This window comes from Synchiropus splendidus, chromosome 1 (assembly GCF_027744825.2).
Source record: "Synchiropus splendidus isolate RoL2022-P1 chromosome 1, RoL_Sspl_1.0, whole genome shotgun sequence".
In the NCBI taxonomy this organism is placed as follows: Eukaryota; Metazoa; Chordata; class Actinopteri; order Syngnathiformes; family Callionymidae; genus Synchiropus; species Synchiropus splendidus.
In genome coordinates this window covers 48,169,893-48,186,948 of record NC_071334.1, presented here as the reverse complement: position 1 = coordinate 48,186,948, position 17,056 = coordinate 48,169,893, and the positions used below count along the sequence as shown (strand labels likewise).

The following is a 17,056-nucleotide window of genomic DNA, read 5'->3' as shown; positions in this document are numbered from 1 at the left end:
TGACTTGCACATCTCTTGATGTCTCAGCCTGACTTTATAGTATTCTATATAGTTCCTACAATGGCCCATTACGTGATTTTTACTACTAGTTAGTTTTTGATATGGTTATAAAAGACTACTGCTTCTGAGAGGTGCAGTGGACCAAACATGAAACAGAAATACAGCAGGGTTATTATAATTTTATAAAAATAAAGTGACATCGCAGTACAAATGATGAATAAATAAAGGCAATGCTTTTAACCGAGATGCTTAAATGCAGAGATTCATCTGTGGTCTCTATTGTGCACAAGGGGCCGATTCCTGCGGATGGAAATCTGATGCCGCCTTCTTCTCTCACTCTTTCACCTCAACCACTGTGAAACTCTGCCCATCAGGTCAGTATGCTGACACATCAGTCGATACTTGTTCTGAATGCCGGCGGCTAACCTTGCCCTGTGGGGTTCCACTAATGCTCCATCCCACCTACACTTCCTTCGTAAAGAAGGGCATATGCTGCATCTATGTGGACGCAGCTTCTGTGTATTGGCCTCCGACGGATCCATAACTGCAGGCTGATGTCACAGGGTGCTCTTTTCACAGCGTTAGAAATAAATTTGGACGACAATAAACGCAACCGAATGAGTTTTGATGACATATAAAGGACCTTCACAACATAAGGAGGGTGTTCATAATGTTTCAGCAGTGTGTTTTCCATGAGGGGGCGCCCATGTTCCCTAAAGCTCCAATACTTGGTTTGAAGTGCAATTCTGTTGACTGCACATCAACCTCATATGTAGATCTGTCATAACAATTTGTGGCCACAACGTTCATAAACGACAGTAACTGCACAGCCAGTGAAGTGAGCTCAAGAATGATAGGAGTTAAAAATAAAACGATGGAAGCCCTGACCTGAACTCGCGCTGATGACTGGTAATGGCACAAAAGCCATATCGACTGCACAGAAACGGCAATCAAGACAATTACAGAGAATCACCTTCAACTTAGACTCAATTAGCATATATTCAGCTCTTAGTGATGCTTGCTTGAGACTCGCGAGTCACAGTCCACACTGTGTTTCTATGTGTTATTTATGAATTGGGTGCATCAAATTAGCTGCTTAATCCCACAGGTATGACTGAAACGGTTGCTCTGACTCATGAGCTGCGCATGAATTGAGCTCTGTACGACTGTACGACTCGCTGGAATTGTATATTGAAGATTTCAAGTAGTCTGTCATGAGAGCTAGTTAGCAAGCAGTCAGTTGCATTACCCTTGTGGATCTAGAAAGAGTCTGCGACACAGTAGGTACTCCTCAACAGGTACTGTCTGCGGAAGTTGGGAGCATCAGAGGAGTTTGTGAGGGTTGTGCAGAGCATTTGGAGGATAGTGAGACAGTGGTGAGGGTGGGCGTAGGAGTGGCAGAGGGATTCAAGGTGACCATGATGTTTGCTGATGATGTAGTGAGAGTGTAGATGAGTTGGAGGTATGAGCTAGAGTGAAGAGGAATGAAGGTCAGTTTAACCAGGATAGAGTACATGTGTGTAAATGAGAGACAGAGGCAGATGTTCCAGTAGATATGCAGGAAGTCGTTCAAGCATTTGGGAACAGTCATACACAATGATGGGCAGGGACTAAAAAGGGTGAAGAGGAGAGTGCAGGCCGGGTGGAACTGGTCAAGACGACTGGCAGGTGTGATCCTTGACCTGTGACAGTACAGCAGGGGGCTTGAGTGAAATGGAGGCTCTGTAGGACAGTAGTGAAACCTGCTATGACGTGTAGTTGAGAGACACTAAGAAGGTGCAGAGTTAGATGTGTCCGAGGTGAAGATGCTCAGGTTGTCATTGTGGTTCATGAATAGTGAGAAGCTTAGTGGCCTATGGCAAAAAAAGTAAGAATTCAACTTGTAGATTAAAGATTAATGATTTGAGTTTGGGGAAGTAACGTAAGTAAATCGACAACAGCAGTGAAATAGCATAAGTGAAATAAATTGGTAAAATAAAACAATAAATATAGGTCCAATAACAGAGCACATCGACGTCGACTGAAATTCTAATTTGAATCTTCACAGGGTATATTGCGTGACGTGAATGGCAGACTCCATGATAGCAAAGGTTCTGGATTTGCGTATCCATAGTTTTTGTTTTTAACCTTCTTAAGAAGTCACTGCTAAATGTTTTGAGCTTCTGCTTTCATAACAGCCCTGTGGCCTCCACAGTCTGCGACTTCATCCTGTCCATGCAACCATCAGTGATTCACAAGATTCCTTTCTCTTAACTCTCTTCCTCTTCTGGTACTTCTACCTTTTGCTCTTGAACTGAATGGCATTCTCTTGCCTGCACTTTCGGCCTTGCTCCTTTCTCCTCTCAGGGACTGCAAGCAGCCTTGCAGAGGCAGAAATCCGATATGGAAATGCGCTGTCCTTTTATGTCAGCCAGGAGGGTAGAAACAGAGAAAATGAGTGGGGAATGCAGAGCGCCAGGGTCGGATGACAAAAGTGGGGCGAAAATGAACGCAGCTCGAAGCACATGGAACATCTGCTGCCATTTGTAAGCTGAAGACAAGAGGTGGACTGAAGCGCAAAATGTCCCCGTAGAAAGCAGAAAAAGCAAAGTGACGACGATGCCAGCTGATATGTAAAGCAACCTTATGCAAGAGCTTGACACTAATGGCTGGTTACCACTTTGATCCACCAACACACACACACATCACCAACGCCCACACGCTCACTGTACACTTCTTGATCCTCATTTTAGCCCCATGACTGAACGCTAACACATTTTTGAGCTGATAAGTGAAGGAATGTCATTGAATCTGACAAAGAAAATATCCAGACACTGCTATATTTTCTACTAATGACTGAGAGGAAACACTCATCCGGCAGTGATTTGTAGTGAGAGTAAGGAGGCGGCGGAGGTGTGAGCTGGAGAGAAGAGGAAGAGCGAAAGACGGCAGAAGCGAGACAGAACGCACGTGTGTGTGTGAGAAAGAGGGAGTTCAAGTATTTCCCTTCAACACCGCCAGCGTGAGGAAGGACCTGCTGAAACTGAGGGTTGCTAGAGTGGAACTGCTGCTGCAACAGAACCCCCACTGGGAAATAACCGGGCCCGGTTCGACTGCACTCCTCGCCGTGCCACGTTCCGCTCCAGTCCACAGGCCGACCTCTCTTACATCCACCAACCCGAGCTGGTTCATTAGTCGCACAAAGTTGACCACAAAACTGCATCTCATTGCCATGCTGCACAGACACGGTCACCTCTGTGCGTCTCGTCGTGAATAAACACGACGCAAGGAAGCCCGACCAACATGCATCATTGTTAGTGGACCAGTTTATGGGTTCTCGGTCGTAAACCAGCTGCTTGGAGGACTTGGGTGATTTAGGACTGACAAAGCTTCAATATCAGTGCTGGGGGAACAAAATACACTGTCTTTTATGTGCTACGAAAAGCTTACAGCGACAACCGGGTTAGGTTGTTTTTTCCAGCATCATTCACCGGAATAAACCTCTTGGTAGAGCTCTCTGTCTGTCCTCGATTTAAAAATTATACTAGTATCATTTGACACAATATCTACAGCCTACACTATTGTGATACATTCAGATAGGTCATGGTTGTTAACAGGTCAATATGCTAAGAATGATTCAGGCTTTAAGTTCTCATTCTTTGTGAATAAAAAGTCACTTTTGACTATGACTTTATTAACGCCACGACGGCAGGAATGAAGGTCAGTTTAACCAGGATAGAGTACATGTGTGTAAATGAGAGACAGAGGCAGATGTTCCAGTAGATATGCAGGAAGTCTTTCAAGCATTTGGGAACAGTCATACACAATGATGGGCAGGGACTAAAAAGGGTGAAGAGGAGAGTGCAGGCCGGGTGGAACTGGTCAAGACGACTGGCAGGTGTGATCCTTGACCTGTGACAGTACAGCAGGGGGCTTGAGTGAAATGGAGGCTCTGTAGGACAGTAGTGAAACCTGCTATGACGTGTAGTTGAGAGACACTAAGAAGGTGCAGAGTTAGATGTGTCCGAGGTGAAGATGCTCAGGTTGTCATTGTGGTTCATGAATAGTGAGAAGCTTAGTGGCCTATGGCAAAAAAAGTAAGAATTCAACTTGTAGATTAAAGATTAATGATTTGAGTTTGGGGAAGTAACGTAAGTAAATCGACAACAGCAGTGAAATAGCATAAGTGAAATAAATTGGTAAAATAAAACAATAACGACGGCAGACGGGGTTTCATGTGAAACAAGCAACACCAGACTCACGTCAGAATCATGACTCCCATTTGCTACGATTGAGAATAGATTTAACATGTCCCAAAATCCATTTTTAACAAACAAAAAACTCTGCAGGCGGTCCTGTACTGGACACACCTAAAATACCAAAACAAATATGGCGGAGAAGTATTTTCGGTAAATGTTGGATTTTGGCGTCATTTGGGGTTTTACTGAATGTTCGGAAACACTGAGCTGGACAACGCAAACAGTGTACACACATTGCAAAACAAAACTCAACCACTTCAGCAACAATTGCTGCGCCACAGCTTAACAAAGAGACTAAAAGAATGGTCCCCAGTAAAATCACTTACCTCGGAATTTAAAAAGCAACCGACATCTTGTTGTCCTGAATTATTATTATTGACTGAAATATAACAATATAATATATATATATATATATATATATATATATATATATATATATCTTTTTTTTGGTTTTTCCAGAGTAGATAAAGGGCAGGTTCTCTTCCTCTATGATCAGCCATTTTGACTCAATGTGAGCGATCACATTTGGTGTGAACGTACCTTTACGGCCCATTTATGCTCTCTTTACGCACAAAATTGTAGCCATATATGCGTTCGTTGTGCTGCTACTGCTTGTATCTGGATCCCTACGTTACATAGAGCATAAATGGGCGTGCAGTCTTATGCTGTATGTTTCATATCAGTCCTTCCAATAAGTTTTTCCATCTCACGGAAAATATGTTTTAATTGCCTGATCTCTTTCACAGGTCTACTTCCACTGCTATTTACACAGCTGCAGAGGTGAGAAGGGCGGGACCAAGAAGGTCACAACTCTGTTGACTGAGGTGTAACAGTGTTGATTGTAGGGTCTGATGATTCAGTGACATGTCTTTCAGTCCCAATTTGACTCAGGGGTGGGAGAAGATTTGTCAAGTGGAGACAGCTCGTATCTCACTGCCATGTGACAGCTTGCGACTACATTGAGAGTGTGAGTTTCATAAAAAGGTACACATTCATTGGAGATCTGAATTTTGGCAATGTTCTCTCCAGCAAACCCAATCAAGAATCTTCTCATTCACGAAGTAAACAAACTCTAGTCATTGAAGGCACATTAGACCATTGAGGGCGCTGGATATCAAAGAACTTCAAGCAACTTTTACAAACATTTAATCTGAAACGGATTGATAAGGCATGTGTCTGTTGTGAGACTGAATTTTGTCCACTTGAGGCTACCGTATTCTCTGACTGCTCCTCATGGACCAGTGAGCCTGTGTGGATCAGGCTAAAATGAAGAAAAAACAGGTTTCTTTCACTGACATCACAGTTAATTTCCTCACCTGACTAGCATGTACTCTCTGTGTATTGTAGTCTGAAACCTGCGCTGCAACGATTCTCTCTCCTCTGCGTAACTGGCTCAGTGCATGTGCACATTTTGGAGCAACCACGAGCGACTTTAAGAGAAATCAGCTCTTCAACATCAGCCAGCTCCAATAGTTCACTTCAGATAGCAGCTATTTTAGATGCTGTCAGTTCTATTGTGTATGTGTGGAGGTGTCACTCGGCGGACGGTCTTAAGCACCAGTGCACCAAAGGACCTGTGGAAACTGCCGGTTAAGCATGCACACAGTCGAACATTTTATTGGTCTAATGTCATAAGGTTTTATGTCTTGAAGAAGTCCTGTATATTCAATTCAGGATTAATTTTTGTTGCGTACAGTAGATATTTTGTGCGCTGAGATCGTATCAGCTGTGCGCAATTGCGCGCGCGTGCAGCTTAGAAGGAACATTGCTCTCCAGTTAACAGTAACAGTCGCATGTGATGGCCATGTTCTCGATTTCGGGAACTTTTCAACTGTCCACCCCGAGGTCTTAGATTTATCCTCATATTTTTGGTAGCATTGCTGACATAATCACACTTCTGCTTGCAAAGGTGTCATTTTCACAAGCAACCGAAACAGTGGAGCAGCGTTCATTGTATCGTCTCACTATTCCTCCACTGTAATGAGATCATTTATTACCTACTGCCCAACAACTGTGGTCGCAAAAGGAAATAGCAGAGAAGAATCCTGTTTGAACCAAAGTGTAATGTGAAAGACCATCCTGTCTTCACCTCTCAGTGTGCAGCTCAGGTACTCCAGGAGGGGGTGAGCGAGTTAGGCCCGACAGCTAACTCCTGGTAGGGTTGTGTGTGAGTGGATGCCGTCGCCGCCTGGATGAGATTTCAGTCTATGGTTCCCAGCGTGTTGGTGATTTGGATAAATGCCAGTCTGTCCTGCCGGCCTTTCAATGTTTTCATAATTGCACTCGTAATTATGACAGGAATACATTTCACTTGACCGAGGAGGGCTTCTTCAGTTAGAGGTGTGGGCGTACGAAATGTCACAGCTCTCTTCTTCCCTGGGAAAGTTTGCCGATCTCAGAGCGCCATTGATTATTTCTGACCTGACTGGCCGCTGACTTCTTCCTGTTTGTGTGAAATCTGTGTGGCCCTGAAAGAAAGAGCCACATAGGACTCTGGCATATGAGCATGGCCATATAGCAGGCACGGAATGCCTGGAACCTTATTTCACATGGGCTGGATTACAAAACCGTAACCCCCACACTATATATGAGAAACCAAAATGTAAGCACCTACCACCTGTCTAAACAAGTCCTTATCACAAGATTGGTTTTAGTGCTAGACACTGATATGATCTAAAAAAAAAAGGCAGGAGGGTTTTCCATTCCTCAATGTGAATTATACAAATTGTTAAATTCACATCACTATTTTGAATGATGCTCCCCTCCAAACACAAAACCCGCGGGGAAAGACTGTATACACAGTAGATCGTGATAATATTTTCACGCCATATTGGCCAGCTGTAGTTGAAGGTGCCCTCCACATGGGACCTCTGTTGCTAATGTTGCTAACCTTGCACAGGATTCTAAAAAGGGCATGACATGCTCTGGATGAGTAGAGTTCACTTGTCAAGACAATGTTTTGCAAAATGAATTCAGACTCTGTAAGGATTATGTAGCATTTTGTGCTGTGATTGCTTCTGGGGTTTTTACTGTTGTGTTGTTAGAGAGCAGATCATAACCCTAACCCCTAGACTGGCAGGGCGATTATGTCAGTGGTCAGAAATGTCTTTAGGTTTTGATACCACTGAAACGTTGAGGTAAGAAACACAAGCTATGAATGAAATGCTGCCCAAGAAGGAAGATCAGTAGTAGATACCGTATGCCATGTAAAATACCAGTCTTCATTCATGCAGAACTGCCAACACCAGCTAGAAATGGAACCAAGGACACCAAGTGCAGTGCCAGCATATTCAGACCCAACCATTAAACCCCAACAGCGGGGTCCACCACAACAACAAGTGAGGCCAGTCCGATGTGGGAGCCAATAATCTACTTTGTTTGGCCAAGAATTCTAATACACTGAGCACCCTCGAAAGACTTCTCTTACAATCCTCCTCGTCCTCCGTAGTTTTTCCAGTAATTGAAGCAGCAGAGAGCGGAGCAGGGAAAGCTGCACTCAGATTTTAATAAACCAACGATCGATGACATCACAACTATGCTGCTTTTTGGCTAGGTGTGGGTGAGTATGACCAAAATCTAGCTACAATTTCGGCGTAGAATTAGAGGTTTGCGGTCAGTGTCAGGGTTTGGGAAATAGGGTGAGGGGTGCTTTATCACCACACCAATATACGGCAGGATTTTCAGTGTTTTGTGGACAACTTTAAGTATGCTGTTGCTGCTGGACTATTTGTACTCAATGAGTGAATAACATTTGATGGTGCAGTGTTTACAGGTGAGATTTGTCACTGCTAGCCCTCTTTAGTTTTCATTCTCATCCATAATACTCCCTCAATAAATCCCTCTGATTCTTCTTCTTCCCTGCTCATTTGTTTTACAGTAGCTCGTAAAAACGGTGCTGCACTGTGTTCTGAAGCATTTATGTGAGGACCAGTGTTTATTGCCTTTTTGAGTCATTAAGTCCCTTAGATGGCTCGATCTGTGTACATCAATGTGCCCTCACTAGCCAGGAGACTGTGTCACAAGCCAGGAGACTGTGACACAGTTTCCCCGCTTTTCTTTTCTTTTCTTTTTTTAATTTAACACACAAAACCCCAGCTGAACACAGTGGTAGGGCCTTCATGCTAGCATGAAAAGTTTCTACATATCAATGTAATGTCCACCATTACTACCATTATTTCTCAGGTCATTACTTCACAAGTCAGCAGCTTGACTCTTCAATTCAACATTGGTTGACTTAAGTCATGATATATGATACAGGATACAGGATGAATCATAAACAAGTCATGCTGTTTTGTTCAAAAAAATAAAGGTGTGAAAAGACTGAACCAGACTTTTAGACAGGACTTAACTCCACATTAGGAGGTGGATCTGGTCACGGACAAATCCTGGAGTTGGTGCGCAAAGCCCTGCGTAGACTTCATGATGGACTGGTCTGACTCATCTTTGCAAAACGATCAAGAAGAAGTGTTTTTTGTTGCTGGGTAAAGAGAGTAGTGAAAGATATGGGCCTCACCTGAGAGCAAGTCATCATCGTTACATTTCTTCCTTACAGTACAATGCAAACGTTATCATTCCATCCATATTTATTCTCCTTTGAACATCACCCTTGTCATCTACAAATGTATTCCATATATATATAGTCATTTGTCTGTTTCAAGGGTAAAAAACGAATAAATATATGATGCTAAAACAGACGTTTCTGCGGAAACTGGAAGTGATGACTCCTTTATTATAATTTTTCTCATCCTTTCATCACTCCACCAATCCTCATCCCCTTATCTGTTGCTGGGTTGCAGGGGCAGAATGCCTTTGTCCACCAATTCCGACTGGGGGATCCGAAGACGCTTGGGCCAGTGAAGAGACATAATCCCTCCACCACCTGGTGCTGGGTCGGCCCCTCGGTCTCCTCCCTGCTGGACATGATTCAGACCCCTCAAAGGGAGGCATCTAGGGGGCGTCCTCATGAGACACCCGAACTACCTCAACTGACTCCTTTCAACACGGAGAAGCCGCGGCTCTACTCCGAGTCTCTGCTGAGTGACAGAACTCCCCACCCTATCTGTAAGGGAGATGCCTGCCACTCACAGTTCAGGGCGCCTCCCCAGCTAAAAGCCAGGAGCGACTGCAATACCACTTCTGCTGTGCCCATTTGCCGACCAATCTCCAACATCTATATCTACATCCATCTATTCACCAAGAGCACTAATTCCTGATTACCATCTGGGTCATAAAAGATTCAACAAAGGCACAAATAATCTCGAGTCCCATTAGGAACAACATGAAACTATCTGTTCAACTGGCACACTGACCTGGCAGTGCGCAGAAATCCACACAGCACAACTGATGCATCTCACTTCACCAATTGAATACTTCATTCATGAGTGATTGTCCACGAAGGCGTGACAGTACGACAAGCATGTCAGAGTCTCGAAACATGCCGCTGTGATACATGACTCCAGAGCACTTCTCCATCATGTATAATGTAGGGCGCACCCAAGACACCACACTTGTGAGACAACACATGAGGAACATTCTAGTAAAGACGTTTCTGGATCCAGCAGAAACTGCAGCCACCAGTTATCCCAGTTTTAGTTCTCATGATGCATTTCGCTCATTTATTCAGAATTTCCCGAGCCAGTCTTGTCTCCTGTGCTCATTAGAGAACAGTGGTGGCAGCACGTCGCCTCAGAGCTTGGAGACTCAAGAGTGACTACATGGCAGAGCTGGTCAGTTCAGGTCCGCCCTTGGCTCGCTCAGACCCACCACTGACCCTCTTATGATCCCAACGTGACAAAAACAGTCCGAGATTTTACAATTCATGATTTCGACCCCGCAATATTGCTTTCTTTTGATTTTCCAACATATTCTTCCGGCCTGAAGCCCAAGCAACATCAAGCCGATTAAAGAGTAAAGATAGTACGCTGAAAGGGGGTATCAAAAAATTATTCAACAATGAAATGAAACAGAAGATTTGGGGGAAAAAAATAAAAATGTTGCCCGAATGTGCATTAATAAAATGCTACTTCCAGCGGCAAAGGTTTGTTGACTCTGATAACAGGTGGTAAGGACATGACTTTGTCGCGGAACACTAAAAATATTGTGAACTACTCCAATTGCAGCAGTCCAAAATATAACACAGATGCCAGTTTGCCCATTTGAAGGACGCAACCCTTGCTGTCATGATACATGAGATGATACGGAGCAAAGGTGTGCATGTACCATGGAAGCTCGTGATGGGCTGATGAGGTTTCATGAAACAGTGTCCAGGTTCTCACAGGCCAGCAGATGGCACTGTCTGTTGTAATTCAATGAAAACTCACAGAATTTCTGCACCAACTAGTGGCCTCGGAAAATTAGGCCACCATTTCATGAACCCTGCAATACTGTTTCATGATACCTCATCGATAACCATCACCAGTACAAACAGTTTGTACTGCCTTTAAACAGTATAAATGTTCCTCATGTGTTGTCTCACAAGTGTGATGTCTTGGATGCAGCCTATATATATATATATATATATATATATATATATATATATATATATATATATATATATATATATATATATATATATATATATATATATATATATATATATATATATATATATATATATATATATGGGGTGATATCCTCATCCTTGGGTGTCAATTGAATTTTTATTGTGATGCACATCATTTAATGGTGTTGGGTGCCAAAACAAACACAGACACAAAAACCTTGACTAATGATGAATTTTGATAAAATACTTTATTTACAGTGAAACAAGAACTGGGTGGGGTGTTCTGACGGTTCTTAATATTTTTACGCATCTACAATTATAATTATGATAATTGGATGTTGCAATAGATAGAAACAAAATTAAGGGGAAACAATGTGATTTTCTTCAATCCAAATGTCTTTTTCACTATGTGAGAAAATGAACTGAATATTTCATTATATTTTAGGAAATGAATCTTCTTCTTCTTCTTCTTTTCCTTTCGGCTTCTCCCTTCAGTGGATCGTCTTCCTCCATCTCACCCTGTCCTCTGCTTCCTCTTCTCTCAAACCTACAAACCTCACGTCCTCCTTCACCACCTCCATAAACCTTCCTCTCCACCTTCTGCCACAACATCTTGCTACCAATGTACTGGCTCTCTCTCCTCTGTACATGTCCAAACCATCTCCATCTGGCCTCTCTGACTTTGTCTCCTAAACAACTGACATGTGACATGTTCATTTTAGGAAATGGATGGGGTGAAATAATGACCATGACCTGAATCATGCGTGGACACTTTCAGTCCACGCATGAGAAACACTCGCCAACTCCACCAACAGACTCCCTCGGCAGACAACAAAAAACCGACACTTTTGTCGTCACATGACCTCACTCTAGCGGAGCAGCAGGAAACCCTGTCAGCAGGAGTCACTGACCAACTCCCCTCTGCCATAGGTGGGTACCTGAGACGCACTGGACTGTGATTTATGACGAATGACACACACTCCCTGGGTTTTAATCGATAGAAATGGAATTACAGTGCTGAAGACGGATGGCTGCAACACGAGCGGCAGCACACAAATGACTCACGTACAACTTTTGCCGCCTAGAGAGAATGACTCACGCTGACACTTCGAAACCCACAATGAGGCCGATGTTATTTGGCACCTGTCAGACTTTATAAATTACGTGACCAGCGAGTTTCCCACAGTTTTTAATGAGTACAGGCTGAGCAGTTACATGAGCTTCAAGTTGCACAATCTGTGACTCGAGTGACTCAATTAAGTCATGATGGATGTCGCCTAGTTTGGAGTCGGGGAGGACGACGCGGTTCAACTCATGTGGCTGAAATGAAGTGTTCGTGCTCGACTCGAGACATGCCATAACGCTCAAGTCATCCAATTAGGCTGAACTTGAATTGTGTAAGCTTTCATGTGAACTGACCCCAGCCATGCACCAAGTCCTCACTGCAAGTCGTCAGACTCATTCCAAGTTATACATACAAGTTATTTGTTCTAGTCATGTGTCTAAAGGAGTTCGTCCTAAGTCATGTCTACAGAACTAGACGAAGGTCCTGCTACTGGACTCCACTCACGTAAATCAAGTCTTAACTTAAATGGTCCGGCGCTAGTTAGTCAAGTCACTGAATTCATGACTTGAGTCAATTCAGGGTAATTCACCTAATTTGCAGCTCAAGCCAAGTCATGCAGATAACCAAGTCCAGACGCATCTTAAGTCGACTCAGTCACAGCTGTGAATCTTACTGAAGTGACACAAAGCAAGTTATGTGACCTGAAATTTGATGACTGGCAGAGTCTCCAGGCCAGTGACTTGAAATGAACTGACTTTAGCCACATATTTGGTCTCAAGTCCAGTTAAGCTTCATTATGTTAATTACATGCACTTACATGTCTCATATTTGAGGTACTCAAGTCATGCATTACATTCACCCAGTTTACTTGTTGTCCAAACAAGTTATCCAAGCAGTGACTCAAGTCAGCCAATTAACTCGAATTAACTAACCCCACCAAGTCAATGAAACAATGCCTCACTCAACTTGAGTTCCAGTAAGTCCCTGTTACTATGCCGTTCATAGCAAGGACCATCAAGTCGATGGAAAGTTTCAAGTCAATGAACCAAACATTTAGTCCAGACAGTTTCTGACTACTGTTTAGTGTAATGTCTTCATACGGCATATGTGATATCATGAAATGTCACCTCAAGTCAATTACCAAGTCATGATTTTTTTTTTTCTGATCATGAGCAAATTTGTGACTCGAGTCAAAATCGTGTGACTCAAAAAATCCATTTAAAATCAAAATGTCAATGAATTAACCAGCCATTCATATTTGACAGCTCATTTCACAGTTGTCAGTCTCTCACCACCATTTATATATTCAACCTTCAACCGATCAGTCCCGGACCATTGAGCTGAGTCTAGTGGCTCCAGTCACATTTGGTTTATGACGTTACCAACACAAAACTAAATTTGTCTCCTGTGTTCATTCATTTAAGTAGTAACTAGGTGGCCAAGGTCATCAAGTCCCAAGTCAAATCTACCAATGAGTGACTGATGTTGAGTAACCACTTGTTAATGGACTGAAGCACTGCTAAACCGATGACTGACACAACCAATTATTGTCATTTTCTAGTCCTAAAACCTGTTTTCTTCAAGTCACAACATTTTTTGACTCATTCTTGGGTGGCGTGAGTTAACACACTAGACCGAGCCATCAAAGAATGAAAGCATGCAGTACTACAGTATTAAAATGAATAGTTTTATGTCAAATCTGGACAATCTCAAAATCCATGTTTAAATCATCAGGTCACTGTCAGCTTCAAGTCAGGCTTCCTTTCAAACCAGACAGACAACACAGATGACTCGTCACTCATTTAAATACTGACTGTTTTTTTTTAATGTTTTTTTCGTCATTTACTCCTTTGCAAGACTCAAGATGCTGGAAAAAAATATTCCCCCTGAGCCTAACCTTTATTTATCAAGCATGTGGCTTGAGTCACAAGTCTCCTCTGACTTGACTTGAATGGTCTTGAATAAAATGATGAAATCCCTTTTCAGTTCGTTGTTTTCATTTCCACATCAAGTGCTCTTATTTTTGAAGCATGACCTGTTCAACGGATGCCGCGTCATGTAGCTCAAGTCATTTTAACGCGTCCTCACTAATGTACAGTAAAGGTAGATTGTTTGTACAGTAGGAACCGTCGCATCCACGCGGGAGCGAGTCGTGGTCGTTGAGTTTTTCGGTCAATTTCAATCAAAATAGGCCACTTCCACATTAAATATACCTCGACTAGTCGTTCAACAAACCAAACAAGTCCATACATGTAAAACATTTTGAAGGATTTAGACTGAATGCAGGCGCACTGCGATCAAGTCATTTCGAACGTCGTTAAAGTTATTTTTCCAGAGGCAGCGCCACTTTATATTCCCGCAGATTCACTTGATGGCACGTATCACTCACCATTTATTTTATTTTTTTTTTTTTCCACAGGCACCTGCGTTATCTGCCCACCGGAATCTAGGGCCACAGACGGCGGGTCTCCCCCCGGGGGTGTCAATAACCCTCCACTGACCTTGTGAGCGCGATTATTCCCTCAAGTGCGCAAATGATCCGAGCAAAGAAACGCGGGCGCACACCTTTAACGACACCACGGAGATTGAAGAGTTACGAGAGAAATCACTTTGACCGTAGTCTCTAACCGGTGAGGGACTATTTGGTCCACGGGTGGATGACAGAAGAAGAAGTGCGCGAGTCCGGGGAGTCGCTCATCTGCGTCTCCAGTGCAGAGATTCACCCGCAAAAAAAGTGTGTGGTCGAGGGAACACTGCACCAACGCGTGCAGATGCGCCACTCCTCAAAACATAAGTGCGAACGGACGAGGGCTCATACCTGGGTTTTATGCCGAGTCCCATCTTCGAGTTCAGAAGAGCTGTTCATGGTTCCCCATCGGTCTTTTACCATCCTACAGAGAATCGGTCCATCAGATCCACTGGAGTCTTCCTGGAAAAAGCCACATAAATCCTCAAAAGTCTTCACCTAAGATCCAGTCTACTCCATTCCTGTCGGGGGGGTTCAAAATTACGCACTGGATAACGACGTCCTCGGTGGTTCCTCTCCGCGTTATTCCATCTTCAAATGCAAGACCCTGAGAAGCGCAGCCCGCGTGCGTTCGCTTGAATATCAAAATGCGCGTCCAGTTTGCCAGGATAGTTTCGGAGACTGTTCCCAGCTCCTCCTCGTTCAGTTCTCGGTGAGAAGACTCATTTGCCGAGTCCAGAGTGGGGGGGGGGCTGGATGGATTGATAGACTCCCGATCTTCGCGCAGCAGGAAGCCACACAGGTTCCTCTGACAGAGACGGGAGCTCCGACCGTGGCGCTCTGAGCCTCCGACTGACTGAGAGCGCGTCACTTCGGTTGGTGTGATGCGGTCCGCGGCTGCGCTTCTGCCGTGCGCCGCCCTGCCTCCCGTTGCACATCCACCGTGGACCCTCCTATTCCGACCCAGGCTGCACCATATCTCAACTCGTGTGGACCGTATACCCATATGTCTATAAGTCTATAATGACATCAACCAAATACAGACGTGAATAATTGAAAATTCTAATTGGAGAGTCGTCATGAATGAATCCCGAGAACTGCTTCCTTTGACATTCCAGAAGGGCTAGTGTGAGTCAGATTGTGAGTTTTATATATATATATATATATATATATATATATATATATATATATATATATATATATATATATATATATATATATATATATATATATATATATATATATATATATATATATATAATCTCACAATCTATATATCTGATCTATATATATCAGTAATACTATTGTTTGCTACAGACACTATGTATAGTACTAGTTCTTGGTGATACTAGCATCAGTACGTTGTGCTGTAATGCAGAAGTAGTGGGAAAAATAGTCATATATATATAGTCAATAGCATTTGAGGTAGAATTAGTGGACATAGGTAAACTATAGAGGTGCTGTCGTGAGTATAAGAATAGTTATTAGAATAGTATTAGCATGGTAGCAGCAGCTGTCATTGTCAGTAGTGTTTGCTGCAGTGGTAGTATTTGTTCTACAATCAAAACTACAGTACGTTTAGGGCTTTTAGAACAGAAGTCGTGGCACCAGTAATCGTGACTGTTTAAAAAAAAAAAAGAGTGAATAAAATAAATAAATACGGTGGTACGCATTTGGTGCCATAGTAGGTGTTGTGGTATGTGTATTATTAGTAGTATCAGAGGGCCAGATTTGTTATTATGTATCATGTAAGTATCATATACAATTGCACCAATGTTTGTTTGAAAAGTCACTGTAGCAGCAGGAAAATTCACTGCAGCAGTGGTGAAGTACTCAGACGAAGAGTATGCGACTACTTTGCCAACAATACTGCATATAGGTAAAGTACAGATTTTGTAGTATAAGATGGTTCAAGTGAAATTAAAGAGGTACAGTAGGGCATGCAGTAGTACTCTGATACCATGAGTCAGACATACTCATGCTTTAAGAGGATGATCTGGAGTCATAGTGTGGGATGCTGTTGTAATTACTGTGGTGGAATTCACATCAGTTTCTAAAATAAAAGGTTCTTATTTTCTGCTCGAGGAAAGGAGTCAGTACCAGAGTGTACAGTAAATATGGAGGAAACCGGCAGGCTGTCTGTATATACATCATTATTGCTGTTTGTTTGTCAAGGTGACAGTGAAATCACAAAAGACAAGTCGCAGGCTGAGTCGTGAGGCGGCTGAAGAAAGTCTGCTCAGGTAAGAACAAGCAAAATGTTTCAGAGGAAGAGCACACAGCTCTCAGACCTCCTCTGAGGGCTGTCTTCAAAAATGTATTTCTGCATATATGGATATGAAACCTTTCCAATACGTAATAAGTTCTTCTTCTAAATGAATCGTATGGTTCTCCAGGAAGTCAGAAGACATACTTTAATTTGAGTTGTAGAGCAGCTACCTACAAATTATTGATGACCACAACACGACAGTTTGCTGCATCAGGATGTTGATGTCACTTCTACTCAGTGTCCCAATAACAGTACTTTTAAATACACTTATTACATTAGTGTAACTAGTACTGCTGCAACAATTAATAGTACACATACTAATACGAGTACTACAATTCCAGCTATTTCATGTTGTTGAAACTATTCATATTTTCCATTATTATCTCACTCTTAAAAACGTTTGTTTTGCTTTGTTATTTATCCTTGCTGTTACAGCTGCATTACACTCAAAGGAATGTTGTGTATTGACACATCTTGTCATAAACAGAGTGGCTGATCTGATTTTCTTTAAACA

The 17,056-nt window shown here is 42.8% G+C and overlaps 1 protein-coding gene across 3 annotated transcripts in view; it reads right to left on the bottom strand.

The window, feature by feature from the left end:
• fibcd1b (fibrinogen C domain containing 1b) overlaps positions 1 to 15,114 on the bottom strand; it is a 129,423-nt gene extending 114,309 nt beyond the window's left edge. The window contains exons 1-2 of one of the 3 annotated variants that reach the window (XM_053857265.1): positions 14,822 to 15,114; positions 14,625 to 14,735 (exon numbers count right to left, since the gene is read on the bottom strand). In XM_053857265.1, the coding sequence (XP_053713240.1) occupies positions 14,625 to 14,696 (72 nt within the window). In that variant the 5' untranslated portion in view covers positions 14,697 to 14,735; positions 14,822 to 15,114. Of the gene's footprint in view, positions 1 to 14,624 lie in introns of all 3 variants that reach the window. The other 2 variants (XM_053857280.1, XM_053857274.1) reach the window with 2 other exon arrangements.
• Positions 15,115 to 17,056: the final 1,942 nt, after the last annotated feature.